The sequence below is a fragment of the Delphinus delphis genome, chromosome 7 (genome assembly GCF_949987515.2).
Source record: "Delphinus delphis chromosome 7, mDelDel1.2, whole genome shotgun sequence".
NCBI lineage: Eukaryota > Metazoa > Chordata > Mammalia > Artiodactyla > Delphinidae > Delphinus > Delphinus delphis.
Window position 1 is genome coordinate 73,870,147 of NC_082689.1, and position 19,821 is coordinate 73,889,967.

The 19,821-nt window shown below is 38.0% G+C and overlaps 1 protein-coding gene across 1 annotated transcript in view; it reads right to left on the reverse strand.

Annotated features, from left to right (window-relative positions):
- Window positions 1-6,068: 6,068 nt before the first annotated feature.
- GALNT5 (polypeptide N-acetylgalactosaminyltransferase 5) overlaps window positions 6,069-19,821 on the reverse strand; it is a 36,263-nt gene continuing 22,510 nt past the window's right edge. Inside the window, exons 6-10 of the mRNA XM_060015700.1 lie at window positions 19,027-19,144; window positions 17,700-18,023; window positions 12,686-12,766; window positions 9,748-9,909; window positions 6,069-6,209 (exon numbers count right to left, since the gene is read on the reverse strand). Coding sequence (XP_059871683.1) covers window positions 6,069-6,209; window positions 9,748-9,909; window positions 12,686-12,766; window positions 17,700-18,023; window positions 19,027-19,144 — 826 coding nt within the window. The remainder of the gene's footprint in view (window positions 6,210-9,747; window positions 9,910-12,685; window positions 12,767-17,699; window positions 18,024-19,026; window positions 19,145-19,821) is intronic.

Genomic DNA, 19,821 nt, shown 5'->3' on the forward strand with positions numbered 1-19,821 from the left:
TGTCCTTGTTTTTGGTGCCTAGATTTTATTTTTTTTAATCTGCCTTTTACAATTTAAAAGAACCCTTGCATATTAGCAGCTATTGAGACCATCAATAAATACCATTTCAGAAATCAAGAGAACACCTCATTTTAATTCATTTGCATTATTTATTTCAAAAAGGTCTTAAAATGCTTGTATATGAAATTGTAAAAAGAATTTCTGATGGATAGATATGTAATGTTCATGAGACATTTCTATTATTTTTACAGGAACTGAACTATTGTTTTAGATACATCTTAATTCCAACAACTTGAAAAATATATATATCTTTGTAGTCATTAAGGTAATACATTGCTGTGAACTATGCTGACGCTTTTATAGTAATTGTTTCTACATATATACATGGTGGAGTACTTTTGGCACACTTTCAAATGGAGAACAGACATTTGAGTTTTTCAAAATGATAGGAAAAACATTTAAAATAAGTAATAATAGAGAATTATGGAAAAAGATGAAACACCAGCGTATCATGGAGAAATATGTCTGGCCATATGAGAAAGGCATTGTTTCTTTTAAAGCCTAAACTTTCATTTCTCTATAAAAGCAAGAGGGCTATAAAAAGTAATATCAAAAGTTACAGCAAACATTTGTCCATATTAAAATATCAGACAGTAACATAATAAATATGAATACCAAAACGTGTACACAGCTCATGAAGATCACAAGGTAAGTAGAACATACAATTGACATAAACACAATGACACGGGTAGTAATGAGCAGTGGAAATCACCCGGATACGTGGCAAACTACAAAATCAAAGCGTTTTGTAATTAACCACCAGCTTGGATGAGTTTTGGTTATGAATTTGGAAGGTAATTGAATTTTTACTTAGAAACTTAAAATTACATATTTGATTTATTCTTTATCGTAAACTTGGTTGGTCAGAGGCAGAAAAACTGGGTACCTAAAAATGTTCAAATTTATTCCAAATTCCTTTCTACTCCATAGTTTCAATCTAGTTTTTCCACTAACAAATATTTTTAGGTAATCAATAACAAGTTCACAAATTTAACCTTTGCCTTCCCTTGTTTTTAGGCCCAGCTTTTATAGCTAATACGTATAAAACTAGCAACATTTGGGCAGTTGTTTGAAGGAGAAGAATTACCGCACGTGCATAAACCTAAACTGAATAACAAGCATCCTGATAATTTAGAGTTTGGTGACTCCTTTCAGGTCTGGAAAAAAAAATACCCAGAGTGAAAGTCTGTGTGAGATACTTTTGTCCAGAAGGCCAGATGCAGATGAAGCTATGCACTTAAGAGAGACTTTAAAAATATCCCCAAACAGTTCTTAATTTTTCTTTGTTAGTTAAAACTCTTGGTTTTACTTTCTCTCAGTTCAAAGCATAAAATATAGAAACATGCCCATAGCCATATATATATGTTTTAGTTTCAACAGCTAATATAAAGACTTTGTATAGATATTTATAACCAATATCCTTGAACTGGGAAAACCTATCAGTCAATAACAAAATAGAAAATCTCAGTTTTCAAAGAAATTACTTGTTACTTATTTGATGGCTACTGTCGTCATTAGAAACTCAGCATATTAGAAGTTGCTCTATTTGCTGGAAAATGAGATTTTTGTGTTTTTGCAAAGCAAAGATTCACATAAACTTGAAAAGAGACCCTAACTGTAGTGATAACTATTAGTTGACCCATTAGGTTGAAAACAGAGGCATTAAATCTTAGTGCGATGGTATTTTTTTCCTTTCTTTTAGGCACGGACACCACCAACACCTGAAATTCCACCCATTAAACCTCATCAGGAGTAGATAATACTTTACATGGCTTATTCAAACCTGACCATGGAATGGCTATTTGCCAAAAATGAATATTTTTGTACATTAACTGTGGTTAGTGTTCCTTTTCTCATTTCAAGGCATCTTGGCTCGTAGCAATTGTTGAGTAAACTTATGCAAAGGTTGTTGTAAAAGCATTATGGTGACAATCTACACATTGGAATGAAAGCTACACAACTTGGTTTTTGTTTTAAATTAAAGGACTCCAGTTTTTCACTTTCCACCTCTGTTCAAATTGAGCAATTTTTCAGCTTTGATTAATGGTTGGGGGAACAAAGAGTTGGTAATATCATTCACAGAGAAGCAATCTCTCTATGTCCACTTCTCCCTCTCATACTTGTTCTAGGAAATGGAAAGGAATATGTCCTGCATGAAGTCAAGGAGATAGACCACTGCGAAGTGTATGAGGATAACTATCCTTAAGCCTACACTTCAGTTGTTTAACAGAGAGGGGCGCAGCCTCTATTTCCTGTCTGTACAACATGCAAGAGAGAGACCAAAGAGGTGTGACTCTATACCAAGGGATTTTAACTGAGCCCACCTGAGTTGTCTGTCCTACTTACAGAAGAAATAGAAAGAGGAGAAGAAGGAGGGGGAGGAGAAGAAGAAGAGAAGGAAGAGGAGAAGAATCAGAGAATCACAACAGCATGGTTTACTGAAAGAGGCTCACCTTTTTTTTTTTTTTTTGAGCCCAATAAAATGGAATCTGGGTTTTAACTCTTACTAGTGGGACGACGTTAGACAATCCCTCTCACCTATCCTCATCTGCATAATGAGGAGAATGAAACTCCCCTCACTGAGTTGCGCACAATAGTGAGATGGGGCAAAAACAGTGCCTAGCACACAGTAGGTACTCAAAGGTACTTAGTCCCACTTCTTTTCTCTTTACTCCTTGTAATTTTCTTGTTTTTATCCAAGTTTTTGGGCCTTTCTCTTGAGACAGAATTTCTTTTCTGCGTTTGAATGTGAAAGTTAAAGATGTTACAACAAATCAAGATGGTACTATCTGGTGCACCTCAACTCCATTCTCTTGCATGAGAGATGCTTGAAAATTATTCTAAGCCATTCATGAAATGAAGGTTGACTGGAAAAATTGAATTCCTATATACTGTAACTAGTATCTTTGCTCCTCTACAGTTCCTAAGGCAATTCTAGAGGCAAGGTGTTAATATATAAGAAAGTATTTCCAAAATTAGAGTTCAAAGCTAATGATACATTGTGATCAGAGCACATGGTGGTTTTTGCCCTTGTGAATGACAGTTGATTAAATGTTGGCAAGAAGAATTGAGCAAATTTGAGGCTGGTGATAAAAAACAGTTGTATCAACAACAGCTGTGTAATCCTTCAAGAGAGTAGGGTAGAATCTCTAGGTAACTGTTGAAAACAAGAAAAGAACTGTGCAAGCTGGAAGGCTCAGAAGAACTCAGACGGTTTGGTAAATTAGTTTTTGATCAAATAAGTCCTGTAAAATATTATCAACTATGTTTGTGTTCAAGGTAACAAGATACAGAGACATTTTTTAAAGAAAAGGCAATAACTTAAGCTAATCCAGGGAAAACTCTGAAGTCCCCAAGAACAGAGCCCCCTATTGAGGAACTTGGGCTAATTAAGACCCTAATGTGTCCCAGCCAAGGGTTTATCTTTAGAAGTACCAGAAAACCTAGAGGCATTTATACTTTTATGAAGGTCTTCTGAAAACAAAAATTAGAGGGCAATGTTTAAAAGAATGTTGGTAGTAGATTTCACAACTAGTCAATACTCTTACAGTTACGTCCATAAGATTCCTAACTACTGCTTAGTTCCTTGCTTCTAAGAGTAATTGAGCAAAAACATGGTAAAAGCCGTTTTAAAAATTCTACCCAGGGCTTCCCTGGTGGCGCAGTGGTTGAGAGTCCGCCTGCCGATGCAGGGGATGCGGGTTCGTGCCCTGGTCCGGGAAGATCCCACATGCCGCGGAGCGGCTGGGCCCGTGAGCCATGGCCGCTGGGCCTGCGCGTCCGGACCCTGTGCTCCACAACGGGAGAGGCCACAGCAGTGAGAGGCCTGCGTACCGCAAAAAAAAAAAAAAAAAAAATTCTACCCACAAACAAATATGCGATGTATGAAAACAGTTCTTTGTTATATTGACAATATGGATCCAAATATAGCTTCACATATTAAGTATGTCAAGGTAAAGCCAGGAAGAGCATACACTGAACAGACCACAGAAGGTTCTTTTGATCAAAAACATTCAAATTTCTTCAGCTGGTATACCCAAAGGTAAGTGTATCGAAAACATAATTCATCTGTTTGTGAACAGAGTTGACATTTTTGGTGGAAACTCTTTTTGAATAAAAAGAGATTCTTTAGACTGGCAGAAAACCTTTCAACATTTTTCATTTACACAAAGCATTGCATGAGGCATCTAGCATATTTAGTTTGGTCAGCAACTCAATTAGTCCTTTGGCAACTGACTTGTGTTTTATCCCTCACATGGCTCTGTTTTGAAAATAATTATCTCATTTTCTACTCATTTTCTTATCTCATCTGCAACGTCAATTATTTACATAAAACATCTTAAATATGTTGCAAATATGTAAAACTATTTCCCCTTCCAACTCTTAGTTATTGTTTTGCTTTTGTGTAATTAATTGGGAGTTAAAATTTAAACAGGAAATCAGAACTAAAGATGCCCAGTTTTACCATCAGCTCAACAGCACAGGTTTGTTTGTTTGTTTGTTTATTTTAATATTAACAGGAATATAGCATGATTGACCTCCAGAGACCCAACCCTAACAAAAAAATTTATGTATATCTTTCTTAAGAATGTTGTGGAGGAGATTTGGTTAGGCTAGTGGCCCCGCCTCTGGAGATCCAAATTCTAATCCTGATTCTCTCACTAACTGGCCTGGGATTTCTGGACAGGCCATCTTCCTTACCAAAATGAATGCAAAGGATATTAGGATTTCTAAGATATCTTCCGGTGTGCCTAAGTATTGTCATACCTAAGATTATGTGCTCAATTTGGATCAAAGAAATATTGGAATTTTCCCCAAATTTACCAGTGTTATCTTGAGGTCCACATCTAGGACTTTATTCTTTTCTCCCCCCACCCCCCGCCCCATAGAGGTGCCGGATCCCCTCCCGTTTTTGGACAAGTCTCGGACAATTTTTTCTTAACTCTCTTCCTAACTGTTTTAAACTCATTCTCTTCCCCTTTCTTTATGTTTCCCTCACTTTATTTCTACCTTGAAATCTTTTAGAGCCCATTTTTAGCATTCTTCATCCCCGTGAATGCTGCTGAATAGTAGTATTTTCACATAAAAGAACTTTAATATTTTTCCGTGCTCTATTTCTGCTTTACTCATTTCAACTCCTCTTATTTGGTCCCACATTAGAGTAGGTTCAATGATTAAATGTATTTTTGGTTACTGCGGTGTGCCGTGACCCAGCCTCTATTTCTCTGCATTTTTTTCTTTCTTTTTTAATATCCACATGAGTCTAGAAGTTACTAGTATGGCCATTTTTTAAAGTGCAATTTAAAAGCACAGAGTGAATGGAAACAACATCCATGTCTAGAATCGAATAAGCATGTGACTTCCTCACTTAAAGTTTTTCCACTGACTCAGATTGGGAAAAACATTATACAATCATCTAGATCAAAACCCTGCCATCAAGGAGTATTGTATCAATACTATTTCAAACTGTTAGGTAAACATGCAGGTAGTGGGGAGGGATTTCACCAAGGTGAAAGCTGTGTGTTTCTGAGGTCTTTTAGCCTAGGAACTCAAGTAATTTTCTTTCTTTCTTTTTTTTTTTTTTTTGATGAAAAAATAGCAAATAAAGGATCAGCTTCTCACTGATTATACCTACTTGTGGACCAAAAGAGCTGGTTATGATCAAACTCAGCCTTCATGAGTATCATTGTGCTTCTCCAAGTACTTCCGTCTTCTTTTCCAGTTACCTGTTACATGGCATGTGGAAACTTGAAGGCTTTGTTCCAGCACAGGGTGGAAAGCAGGCAATTCAAAAGCCCATCTAGTGCTGAAGAAGGACTCCAATCTAATGTTGGACTGTTTCCCTGAGTTAACTTTTGGTATCTCAAATATTGTGATTTTTAAAAAATCTTCCATTCAAATGTTCTTAATTTTGAAAATTTTGAACTAGCATGGAGAAATAGTCACCAAGTTCATTGTCATAGTCACAGTGTCTAATAGATTTACTAGATAAAGACATCAGTTCCTCCTCAGTCTTCATAATATTTTTCAAATTTCCACTTTTGATATGGCTTCACTGGGTCACAAGCAGCAACTTTCAGGGTCTTCTGAGAGAAATTTCCTTCTAAGCATAACAACTGGTGATAGTTTCCAAAAACAATGTGATTCACCTGGAGAGAAACATGATCTGAGAATGAGCCACAGACTGAATTTGACAATCGTGATGTAAGAAAATGAAAACCAATAAAAAATTAGGTAATTACATTTTTGATTTTTCAGGAATTCTCCTGAACAAAATTAATAACATAAACACAGGTTTTAGGCAGTATTAAGTTTGTCTTTATCTCAAACTAAGTTCTCACATTCTCCTAGCTACAAGACTTTTAATTCTTCATGAGACAAAAGATGAATTTTCTGATAATATGGCTGATAACTATATTATTTAAGGAAATAATTCCAGATGGCATTTACTATATTTGATCGCTGGCTGCCTCACTGCTGGTAGTAAGAAAAAATACACACCATTATAAAAAGTGTGTTAGTTAATTTCTTAAGTCTGTGACTTAGAATGCAAATTTGGAATAAAAAGTGCTAGAAATGATGTATTTTATTTAAGAGTTTCCTATCATGATCTCTGAGAGTACATAATGTCTGATGTCCAGAAAATCCAGACGTGATTAGAGAAAGTCATAGGTATTTCAGAGGTCCTACTATTGCTTAATATTTATTGAATGTCCTAGAAATGGTCGATAACCTACTTAGAACTTGCTCATGGGTTTATAATTTTTTCACTTACCAATCCTCTCAATTACCCATGACTGTGACAAAGATCATTCTAATTATATATATATTTAATTATTTATATAATATATATATATATATATGTTGTTTTGAAATGCTTTAAAAATTTATCAAACAGGGGTGACTTCATAATAATTTATTTTAGAGATGCTCTTACAAAAACAATGTCATCCTTGTAGGATTTGGGGAATATGATGCTTGAGTACGCTCAAGGTTTTGTAAAAGAGATAACATTGAGAAGATCATTCTGGATTTTCTACAATGTTCTGCTTGTGAGTTGTAAAGAGGTAACTAAATAACTTGTCCCCAACAAAAAACACAATGTGGAAACCGGTATTGGAGGGGCATTCTATATCCAAATCCTAGACGCCACCTGTGAGACATTTCCTTTTAGGTGGCCACAGTTCACAGCATTTGAGGAGGGCTGACCTAGAGGACACCTTTTAAATGCAGATTCAGAAATGTATAATTTTAATAGCTCACTGGTATCCGGGGTCAAACTCACTGTCACCCTTCCGCCTTCCATGAAGCTCTCAATGCCTAATGCTTTCTAAAAGAAGAGACATGTTCCTGTTATTCATAGTCTTATTCTCCATTTCTTTTGTTTTTTAAGACTTATACATCTTGGGGGACCTAGGAGGTTTAGTATGAAAACTACCAAAATACTGAAAAAAGAAGAAGGATAATTGTCAAGATACTCACCTCCATGACATCTAGCGTCGTGAAAAGGGGAACCCAAGGCAGAAGGCAGCTATGTAACACGTTACAAAGTCATAGGCACAAACAAGGTAGGGGAACAGCTTTCTAATTTTTGCTAGCTTAATTTAATTACCTTATTTACAAATTGGCTTACCATTAAGGAGACCAGTGTTGGGCCTATATAAAAATCAGCGAATAAAGGCCTAAGTTCTCAGTGGGCCCAATCCAGTTTATAAGTAAGCCCTATGTAATTTAAGGACTGTCAGCTCCTAAATATTTTCTCACCAGCCTAATATCTTTTCTGATAACAGATTCACTTCTGAAGATGAGAAATGTATTCTTTTTCTCATTCGCAATCTCAATCTTTCCCCCTCTCTCTCTCCCTCTCTCCCTCCCTCCCTCCCTCCCTCCCTCCTTATCTATCTATCTAATCTATCTATCCATCTACCTATCTCTCTCTCTCTCTCCCTCTCTCTCTCTATCGCTCCTCTTTGCCACAGGGTTAAGAAAGCAGAAGGTAAGATGTAATTTATTCAATATGTGTTTACAGATTTTCTTAACACTATGCAACGTGAAATTAGCAGCTCACACACTGGTAATTCCTAATTTTTCTGAATAACTCGATAATAACCATCATCACTAAAAAGAAAAAAATATTGTCCAGAAGGAACTGAAATATAACAGGGATGATCTATAGAAAGAAAGATTGGAGGAGGTGTTGCTTAGGTCCTAATTTTGATCCTGAGCAGGAAGAAAAATGTCATGAAGAGAACAGTCACTGGCTGTGACATCAAAAAGAATGGAGGCGCTCCAAAGAAAAAAGTGTGCTTACTTTGGGGTTCATCCCTGAGCAAAATGATGGTCTCGCATACTCAATGCATTCAGTGGATTTGGTGGCTACCTGCTAGTGAGATAGCAGAAAATTTGAGAAGGCAGGCTTGAAATTATTCCTGCCACTCCAAGATCCTACACCAAAGCTTATGACTTTGTGTCCTATTAAAATATAACTGGGGAAAACAGAAGACTTTGAGAGTGAATAGGATAGAGCACAGATGTTCTGGTAAATATTCACAACTGGACCTCTGGTAAAACATCCCCGATTTGTAGTGTGAAATAAAATTCACATTTATGGCAAAACAAGAAAAATTTAAACATAAGAATTCTTCTCTGCCCTTTGGCCTCCCCTCTCCCCCATCTATGCATTGTGTCTCCGCATTATGCATTGACCGAACCTCCTCCATCAGCAGGAATACCTGCTCAACCATAAACAACAACATTCTTCTAGCATCAGCAACTCCTTAAAAGAGAACAGTCCTTCCTGATCTTGTGAAGGGTCACATGACCCACCACGACGGCACTTAAATCTGGATTGTGTAAATTGTCAATAATTCGTTATTTAATGTGCAGCCCTGTGTCTCAAAAAATTTATATAAACTGTGTCTTGACTTCTAACAGGCAGAACAGTTCTCAGAGCTTTCTGAGATGCTCTTTCCGGGTTATAATCCTCAAATTTGGCTCAAATAAAATTTTCCAATTCTTTCTTAGATCGACTGGTTAATTTTTTGTCAGCAGTAGCATGGGTATAAATACTTGCATCACGGCTGGTTTCAAGTTACCCATGTGACATTGCTGAATGTGAAGTTGGCAAGAGCTGTGCACAGCCAGCTCCCCCAGGCTGGTTGGAGTTGGCTCCAGCACCCGCTCAGAGCCTAGGCCCCTGGGAACCAGAGGGCATGAGAAAGTCTCTCTACACGGAAAGGAGGCAGGATGCGGAACCAGGTTCACACTAAGTGCAGGGCTTGTGGGAAGCACACTGCTTCTCACTTTTCCCATATACTGTCCCTGTAAACTTTCCTGGTAACCAGTGAGAACCAATTCTAGTCTATACACCTTTCTTCTGGCATTATTAGTTGACTGAAGCAAATGACTTTTAGAAACAAAGATGACAATAGCAATTTAACCAAAAGAACCTGGTGACTGTTCTATTTAAAATAACAGATTTGAAATAAATTTTGTGAAAAGAATAAAAAAAGACTCGACAATTTATAGAAAATATCTGTTTATCTCTCTGTATGAACTTTCACACTGTCTCTATTGTCCCAAACACATTTAAGGCTTCTGATTGAGAAAGCTGACAATGAGGGTTTTATGTCCCATTTAATTGAAAGCTGGATTTGTGGTAAGCAACAGGTGCAAATATTCTCTTACCAGTTCTGGATGAAAGACGGATGTTGATTTATGCAGCCATTTTAGCCCTTTGTTTCTGTTATCACAAGGGTGCAGCCTCAGGGCTCCGTTATCAGGGAAGGGAGCTAAGCACCATTCTCCTTGTTTAATAAGTCTTAACCAGGTGTAATTAAATTGTTGAAGCTGTAGGTGAAATGAATAAGAAGGTGACTTCCAATGGCACACACAAGTAGCAGCTTTGTCAAACGTTTTTGTTAGCAATGCTTAAGAATATAGGCACTCTAGTCAGATGTTCTGTGTTCAAATCCTGGTGTTGTCATTTTCAATTCTGACCATGTGGGCATATTATTTACCCTGTCTAATCTCATTTTTAAGTTGGATAGCTATAGTGTCTATCTCAAAACCTTGGGGTAATGACTCTCAAGTGTTGAGCACACAGTAAGGCCTCAATAAGTGTTAGTTGCAATAATAAAAAGTATTTAGTACAATTAGTATGTATCTGCGAATGGATGTCATTTTAGGTGTTCTGAATGCCAGACTACCTTGGTGCTTGAAGTATTGGAACATTCAAACCACCACATAATTTAGGCCCCTGGCCATTGGGGCTACAGGGAGATCCAAGTCACAGTCCTAAATTACTTTGATGGGAATTATTGTTTCTTTTTTTTAAGACTAGACACTTGGACTCCTAGAGGCTTTGTTCTATTATAGGAAAGGTTAAAAATCTTTCTTTGCTGGTAGCATAAGGAATCACCAGTTTGCTACTGCGTCAGCATCCCCCAGTTCACAGGAATGGCTCTTGGAGATGTCCAGTTTTGGGGAGCCGCCAACTGTATGTCTAAAATAAATACTGTTTTAGGTAATGGAAGGATGTTTTTAATTTTTATAAATATTTCTCTCCAGTTTTCTTACAACCTAGTACTGTCTACCTGGTCAATATACTCTAAATGTCTAGGTGTGTGGGAAATTTGTTGCTTTGCACCAATGTAAACATATTTTAAGAAAATAGACTGCTGGTAAAATCTATCTAAATACTTTTATCTAGTGAACCATTTGTAATATAATTGAGATTTAACTTAGATTATCAAGTATGTTATTGTATTAGAACTCTCCATTCAAAGGGTAGTACCTGGACCAAAATTAGCATCTCCTGGGAGCTACTTAGAAACGCCGAATCTCACTCCCCACTATGGACTTATTAAATCAGAATCTGCATTGTAACAAACTCCCCAGGTGATCTGAGTGCACATTAAATCTGAGAAGCACAAACATGTCATAATACAAGGATTTATGTGGCTACTAGGAGAAGCTAGCTCTTACCTTGAAAAGGGACATTTCAACTGGTAGAAAAGTTAGTAACTAAGGAGACATTTTAAGTAAGGTGACGGATAGGGCTTGGTGGTTCAATCCTAGGGTTTTATTCCTTTTGAGCTTTTTTGGATGAATGCTACAGTCACTGGCTTAATACTAAGCCTCATTAATTCTGCTAAAAATAAGTTAACTTCCTCCATGTTCCTTTACTTTTTATTACTCAAACCAACCAAAAGAAGCAGAAGCTAAAAATGAGTAACAAGACAAAAAGGAAGATGGGCGTTTGTGAAAAGCAGGGGCTCCATGATTCATACTTTTTGTCTCCTAGCATCCCTTCGAGAGACTTAGTGGTTATTGAGAACTTGGGTTTTCAGATAAAATACTGGTTAATCAGACACAGAAAGTCACTATAATGATGAGTCTTGAAGGATTGCATTAGTTAATATTTTACTTTCATATAATTTGGACTGCTTATGGTTTTGTTTTACAATTTACTACTTTATTTCCTCTTTGAATTGTTAATACGTGAAAATTACTTCTTTCAATTGATTTTTGACACTTTTCTCTTTCCTCTGTCTCCTCTTTCCTAATTAAGAACGAATTCCATTAGCTTCAAGTTTACAATCCATAGCTGAATTACAGCAGCTTTGAATTAAGAGGTAGAGATGGGATGTGCTTGAAAATACAAGCAATACCTCTAAGTCAAAGCAAAGGAGTAAGTCTTGGCAAGCCTAGATTCTCATCACAAAAAATTTCTCTGTCAAAGAATTTACCTGTAATTTTAGGGGGTGAGTTCAACTCCGGAATGTATGTTCCTGTGAGTCCTATTTGGTACCCAAACTGATAACTGTCCCCACAGAATGAGTTGTTAGGAAACATATGTTGGAGAGGGAGGTGCCATCACTCAGAGCTCACCTCCAGCCCTGCAGAGTCCTTGCTCTGTTCTCCCTGGCCCTACTCCCTCCCCTAAATATTGTGCTCTGAGTTTGTTGAAATTTTGCTTAGAGTTTTCCACCATGGATCACGAATTGCGCAATTTGTATTACTCCCTTAAGATGTAGGATGATGTGTGTGTGTGTGTGGGGGGGGGTGGAATCAGAGAGTAAAATTGCTCCCGTAGATTAATTATTTAAAAATATGTACCATCTTTATTTTCTTTATCATTTTGTCTTTATACGTAATGAGTTACTTTTCTCATTTTTGTCTTTATTACTATAGCAGTGAAAATTTGTGGAGCAGCAAATGTTAGATATTCTTTTACAGGCTTCACATGTGTTATCTAATTCTATCCTCACACCAGCTCTGGAATAGGCACTATTATCACTGTCATTTACCTAAGGGTTAAGAAATTTGCAGTTGACACGTTTTTTACAAGTGATGGAACCAGAACTGGGTCCCCGGTGGGTTGACTACAGTATCAACTACAGTTGACCTTTATTCCCTCAGTCACTGTCTTCTACATTTAGAAGTGGACCCTGTTGTCACCAACCCTATCATTACACAGAAATGTAGAAACTAATTACTGTTTCTGTAGGCGAAAATGAATTTCCCAAGTGAATGATGAATGTCATACCCTGCACCTATCAACTACACCTGCACCTACTATCAACTGTACCTACCATGAGAGAAAAAACCCAGCTCAGCATACCTTGCTGCTCCCATCACAGTCTTCCAGAATGGCTGTGGTGTTTTTGATGGAAATGCATTTACCCAAGGCCTCACTAATAAGCTAGGAAGCAAAATATAAAACATGCGTTAAGAAAAGGTATTTTAAAGTACAACAAGACATTCAGAAAACACAGAACATAAAACTATAATAGGGTTAAAAGATAGTTAAGTTAATAGCATTACTTAGCACTATACAATTTTATTGGTTGCTGTCTCTAACAGAGACATAATGTAATCTTGCTAAAGTACAGCTTCAATCTGTCAATTTAGGCCTGTGATTCAGCCACAGAGCCAACAGAGGCTCTTAATTAACCCTTGCCTGGAATGCTGAATAGGAAAGGAGAAAAAGGTGGCATGAAAAGTAGTTATTTTCTTGTCTCAAGTTTGTCTGATGCATATATTAAAAGTCAGTGCACATACTTGCAATTTAATCAAACCAGCGGTTATGGGCTCTGTTCCCTGGCTGACCCCTCCAAGCTATTCGACTGCTTAGGCACTGAATCATAGATAAATTGAGTCCTTCAAAAACAGCAGATTCCAGCTGACTCCTGGTCGGAATCTTCCTAATGACTCAGGCAAGCTACAATTCATTACAGGAAAGTCACGCAAGTTAATACACAGCAAAGCTTAAAGGCGTTTTCTGGCAGGCCCCCAGGTTTTTAATGGATTTCTAAGGTCCAGTATGGAGGCAGCTTTCTATAAGTCACCATTTAATGTGGAAAAATATTGATTCCCTCGCTCCCTTTGACATTCTGGGCAGGTCTAACGAGATGGTGGGTTAATAGCACAATTTGGGGGCTTCCCTGGTGGCGTAGTGGTTGGGAGTACGCCTGCCGATGCAGGGGACACGGGTTCGTGCCCCGGTCCGGGAAGATCCCACATGCCGTGGAGCGGCTGGGCCCGTGAGCCCTGGCCGCCGAGCCTGCGCGTCCGGAGCCTGTGCTCCGCAACGGGAGAAGCCACAATAGTGAGAGGCCCGCATACCGCAAAAAAAAAAAAAAAAGAAAGAAAGAAAGAAAAAAAGCACAATTTGGACTTAGATATCTAGAAGAGCTGTGGAGAGCTAAGTGTCTACACAGGGAAGCCCCCTGTGCTGGGAAGTGGGGAAGTCTTTGTTGCCAGGGACTCTATTTGTGTCCTTTTTGTTCCAGGGCACCTAACAAAGGGCTCTAACCCTGGAGCGCTGTAGGACGCAGGCTATGTAGCTCACAGAGTTGACAGACTTCATAACGCAGTGCTCAGTGGGTTGGTTCTCACTTTTACATGCATAACTTTTCTTGTGAGAAAGTTAAGGGGCATCTTTAGGGTCCAGAAAGTGCAGAATAAAATGTAAAAACAAGAGGGAAAATTGCAAATGCTGGCAAGCAGGGGACCAATAGTGAGCATGGATAAGCCAGAGCTGGAATTGAGGTCGTCCGCACATGATGGGAAGCTAAAAAGTTAGACCCTCAGTGGAATGGTGTACTGGGAAAAAACAATTTACCCATTAGCACAGGGGGACAAATGGGAAGCTAGGTTCTCCCATGGGAATCTGAAACCTTACATCAACCTTCATTTTGGTTTGAGATGCCCACTTACACCACTAGCATTGGCTAGGAACACTGATAGAACCCTCAAAGCACAAAAATAAACATAAAAATCTACCAGTTTTGTTACCTCTGGGATGACTGGCAAGCAAAACATTTCTAGAAGAACAGAATCTCCATCAGAAATCCTCAAAGGAAGCTCTATTCACAATTTAAATTGTGACTAGACAATGACAAGTTTGGGAGGAGACAACCCATCATTAGTAAGTGGGAGCAGTCAGAACCTACAGAAGGAATCCGCCACCATGAACTTCAGAGAAAGGGTTAATAAATAGAAGTGCACAGAGGTAGAATACTCCTGGAGTTGAAAGAAAGGAAATGCTGTCCCAATTGCTCTCTGGATCTTAACAGAAATAAATATAAACTCCTGTACTTGTAGATTATGCAGAAAATATCTTATCTTCAAATGAATTTGGAAAACTCTGGCTTCAGTACAGTTGAACAGGTTGCCTTACTCCAGAACTTCTCAGAACCTTCGGTACTGAGTGCAGGTTAATGTTTAGCTCACGGCTCTGAAAGGCAATGTGGTACGAGAGTTTGCCAAATACATTTGACCACGGAATCCTATTTCTGACTGCACAACTAATAACTTTGCTCAGAACAGTGTTTGGGATCGCCTGGTTTAATTGATTTCTTTGTATTTATTTCTCACAATCCCTTCTTCCAAGCACTGAAAGGCTTAGAAAGAGAGAAAACTTTTCTATCCCTTGCCTCCCCTCTCCCACTTCATATGAAGATCTGTTTCCCTTCCCTTCTTTTGGAAATTACTGGAGAAACTGCTTTCCTTCATATAGGAATGGTCTATGAAGTGCTAAGGAATTGTTATTCTTTATCTCATTGTGAATAGTTTTGAAAACTGGTTTTTAACTTTTGATTTTTTAAAAATTATATCCATGCTTTTATTGTAAACCATGTCAATCTTTTTTTTTAAATTAGGAAGTACACAAATTTTAAATTATCCATTTTGAATTATTTCATTTCCAATTTAGGAGGTGGGAGTTCCCTATGGTTTATCTCAGAGTTGTTAAACACTAGGCTAGAAGCTGTTTGCTGAGTTCTATCCAATATAAATACGAATTATTGGTGAGGTTCTTTTACTTTATTATTTTCAAATATTTTTGGTTCAGTGAGAAAAGATTTGTTCTTATTTTTAAAAAGTCAAACTTTCCTCAGTGTGTAGGTTTAAAGAAGGGAAAAATATGGAGCAAGTAAAAAAAAGCTGTGGATTTTATTTTCTTGGAACTTTACATGATTATCTATCCAAATTAATGGTCTAGTTAATCTTACTCTGAATTGCCTGGAGAAAGGTTTTTTGTTTGTTTGTTTGTTTGTTTTAATAGTAATAATACTCCCTACTGGTTGCTTCAGAAGGGAGCAAATGTCATTTTATTAAAATTTGTCTAAGGAAAGCAGCAAATAGGGAGGAAAATAGAAAGAATTTGTTAAAATCATTTAAAAAATATTTTCCACATTTTGTTGTATTAAAACTCAGGCATCAGCAGAAGGCTGTTTCATTAGGAGAGCTCTTCAAAAATTTCACGGGAACTATTATACAAGCTAGCCTCAAAGAGGAGCAAAAGATAGTTTTTTAGTTCCCTCTGGTGGTTAAAGTTCAGTAATGCTCTTGCTGAGATTCTGTGTTGTTAGGACAGGAAAAAATTACTACGGTGATAATTTCTTTTTATTTTATCCTGCTCAGGAAATAGAGTCTTAAAAATGTAAATTTATTTTACAAGCATATTATTTGAACAGTGTATTAACCCAGGTTATTCTTGCTAATGAGTTATCTAAGATAAAATATCAGGTTGAACCATCTGAAGTAGCGACTATCGCATTTTGACCTACAAAGGTGGCAATTATGTCATACACAAACAGATTACATATACTTATTTGTCAGTTGAATTTTATAAAAGCAGAACAAATTCTCAGACTGGTTTCCTCTCTTTCTCACTTTTCTGGGATCTCCTTTATATCATCAAGGGGAATGGCTTTACTAAGTGTCCTTGTCATCAGGAGATTTCCTAGGCAGAGAAAAACTGGGTTTGTACAATCCACTTTCTAGGGAGAACTGAAAAAATATGACCTAAAAAAAGATTAAAAATTTGCATTACAGGAGAAGACCTCTAGGTCAAGGCTTGACTAACCATCTCTAAACCCAGTCTATGGTAAGTGTTCTCATATCTTGTCATCGTCTTCAAATTAAGCCTCGCTCCTAGAATGGTTTTGAAATGGCTTTTTTTTTTTTTTTTTTTTTTTTTTTGCATTACACGGGCCTCTCACTGTTGTGGCCTCTCCCGTTGTGGAACACAGGCTCCGGACGCGCGGGCTCAGCGGCCATGGCTCACGGGCCCAGCCGCTCCGCGGCACGTGGGATCTTCCCGGACTGGGGCACGAACCCGTGTCCCCTGCATCGGCAGGCGGACTCTCAACCACTGCGCCACCAGGGAAGCCCTGAAATGGCTTTTTGTTTGTTTGTTTTCTCTCTTATTTTTTTTAGAGTTTCTCTCCTTCCTTGACTTTTCTTAGCTTTGTACTCTATCCAACCTATCAAGTTTGGCTTCTTTCCTTTTGGTATGTTACCTTGTGCCCTGGAATTTTCCCTGATATTGTCTGACAATTTCTGTTATTTTCAATCCCTCTTTGAAATCTCTAAAATTCTAATTAAATCACATCATGCTATTGTTTAACCCTACTCAGCAACTTCCAATTACATTCTGAAGAAAGAGAGAGAGAGAGAGAGAATCCTTACTCTGCCCGCAAGGACCTGTGTATGCATCTCCTTCCTCTCTCTTCACCTTCATCTAGTGCCATCCTTCCCGCCTTCACACCCTGATAACAACATCCATCTTCTTTCCAGTTCTTGAAATCCTCAAACTTTCACCCGTCTTAGAGTTTTTGCACAAAGGGCATCCTCTGCCCACGGCTCTCTTCTTTACAGCTTGGCCAGCGCTTGGTCTTTCAGGCCTGGCCTTCAGTGTCTCCACAGAGTTGACTACTCTAAGAATAATTCCTGACTTGTGGCCAGTTCCCTAAATAAAAGCTATTATATTTTTTATTTACAGTTTACTTGCTTATTTGTTTATTATCTTTCTATCCTACCCAACTTCAAGCTCCACAGAGAAGGGATCAAGTCTACTTCATTCATCACCCTACAATCCAGTTCTGAAATACTGCCTGGTTTCTTGACACTTGGTACGTGTTCGCTGAATTAATCAATGAGCATGGCCGCCTGGAAGCCTTCCTCAAGTTTACCCAATGTATGTAGTCCTCAACCATGCTTGGTCTCCTCTGCACTCATATTTGCTGTTTACTTATAATGTAATAATTCATTCTTCCCCATGCAGTTTCAAAAGGGTTTTTGCATCGTCTTTTGACGAAGTCAGATTTTAAATTGCTGCTTGAACTTACCACACCACTTGCCCTCACTATGGGAGCCTTCAAGTCTGGAAAAACATTCTCCAAGTACCACTTGAAGCTTTTGCATTTTAGTTTCTTTCGAAGTTCCCGTTGCTGGGTGAGGTTTCCGACATCTAACCCTTGGTCTGTGAGGTGATCCCCATGGCCGTAGAAGAGCTCCTTGTACTCATCAAGCCAGACCTCAGCCACCCTCACCAAGTTCCGCTCCACTGTCTTCATCCGGTCTTTGGGGAAGGAATACGGATTGTCATTTCGGAATATGTGGCCCACTCGGGAACAGGGAATGATCTCAATTTCGCCACCACACATCCACACCTGGAACAATTTGATGACACACACCAATTATCCAGTGATTGCCCACAAATCATGGGCAATTAATGACAAGAAGCCACCCGGCAACTTTTTCCCCCTGTTGAAGTACTACTCTTCACTTCTGAAACCCTTTTCAACAGAAAATTAAACTCAACAGGTTTATTTAATTTTGTATATTGCTGTGGACCATTTTAGGGTTATTAAAATATATATTTTCTCTTTTCCTATCCTGTATAAATCTTGTTTTTTTCCTAAAAAAATCCTAACAGAATCCCAATGTATGAAATATGTACCATGAGTTCCTGCTTTAGTCAGATCAAGGAAAGGAATATATATTTCCTTTTTTTTTCACTGTCCCCTTCTCACATCTTGGAATGATCTGTATGACTTGTGGCCACAACTGAAGACAATTCTTCCTGATCAAGAGCTCAAAGTAATACCCCTGTTACTCTATACACCCCTCTCCATAGGAAAGCAGGCGCTTTGGATGCTCTCCACTATGGCTGCTGCCACCGCTTTCTCAGATATGAATCAATGGTTATATAAATATCCAGAGTTATCTGAGACGTCCTAAGATGCTGTACTATCGCCTGTTGGTGGCCTTCCCTAGTGGCTCTTTTTATCCTTTTGTCACTTGTGCTCTCCAAGATGGCCCGTTACTAAATAATTCCATTATTTCTAATATATTAGAAAAACCTATGAGAGTAATTTTGTGTCGAGTATGCATCCCACAGCATTTACATTGAATGGCAGACAGTTATTTCCCCCACATTCAGATGCAGAAACCATGTTGAGAAATATGAGGGAACTCCAATAAATTTCATGAGAGTTATTGATTCTTCCGAATTCAATCTGGAATATGAAGACATTAATCCAGAGACCTTAATATTTCTGTGAAATTTCCTCCCAGAGATAGTAACATAACTGATTGTATTAGTAAAATGAAACTGTTTAAAAATGATAAACTCTTAATTGTAAAGAGAATTTGAGAAACACTTGGTGTTACCTTGAAAGAGAGCTCCATATTTTCTCCACCCCAAACGTCGAGCCCAGGATCGTATGTTCCCAGTTCAAAAAAGTAATTTTTATCAATAGAAAATAATCCACCTGCCATGACGGGGCATCTACAAAAAGAAAAGTTGGTTTTTTAATCTCGCATGTCATGGGAGCTCAACTTTTAGAGTGGGTTCCCTACTAGGAGGCATTTTAGAATATTTACCAAGTATGGGGAGGTCTTGAAAGAAGTCACACATAGCATCTAAGTGACAAATTCCCTGGTTTATGTGACAGAACTTGATTAGGGTCAGCAAAGATGGGGCCTGGAACTAGGATTCTTACTTGTCATTTATGCCCTGACACAAATTCTCCAGAGATGTTATTTTTAATAACAGTTATTTAGTGCTGTTTAAGGAAGACCCAGCAGGCACTGCTGTAAGTGTTATATATGTATTAACTCAGGCCTCACAAAAATCCTGTATGTAACACTAAGAAACTACAACCCAGAAAAGGTAACAAAGTTTCCTAAGGTCACAGACTGGTAGGCTGTACATCTGGGGTTCAAATTTGGGTGGTCTGGCTTGACTCTATGATTTCTCCCCCGCTATACTGCCTCAACTGTACACAAACTTTACTGACAGCTTGTTATGTGGCAAACACTTTTTAAAGCACTTTATATATAGTATTATCTGATTTAATTCTCAAAACAATCCGAGGTAGCTACTTCTGTTAGTCTTAAAGTAAAAATGAGGAAACAGAGACTCAAAGAGGTTAAGAAACTTTTTAAAAGTCACCACTAGTACCT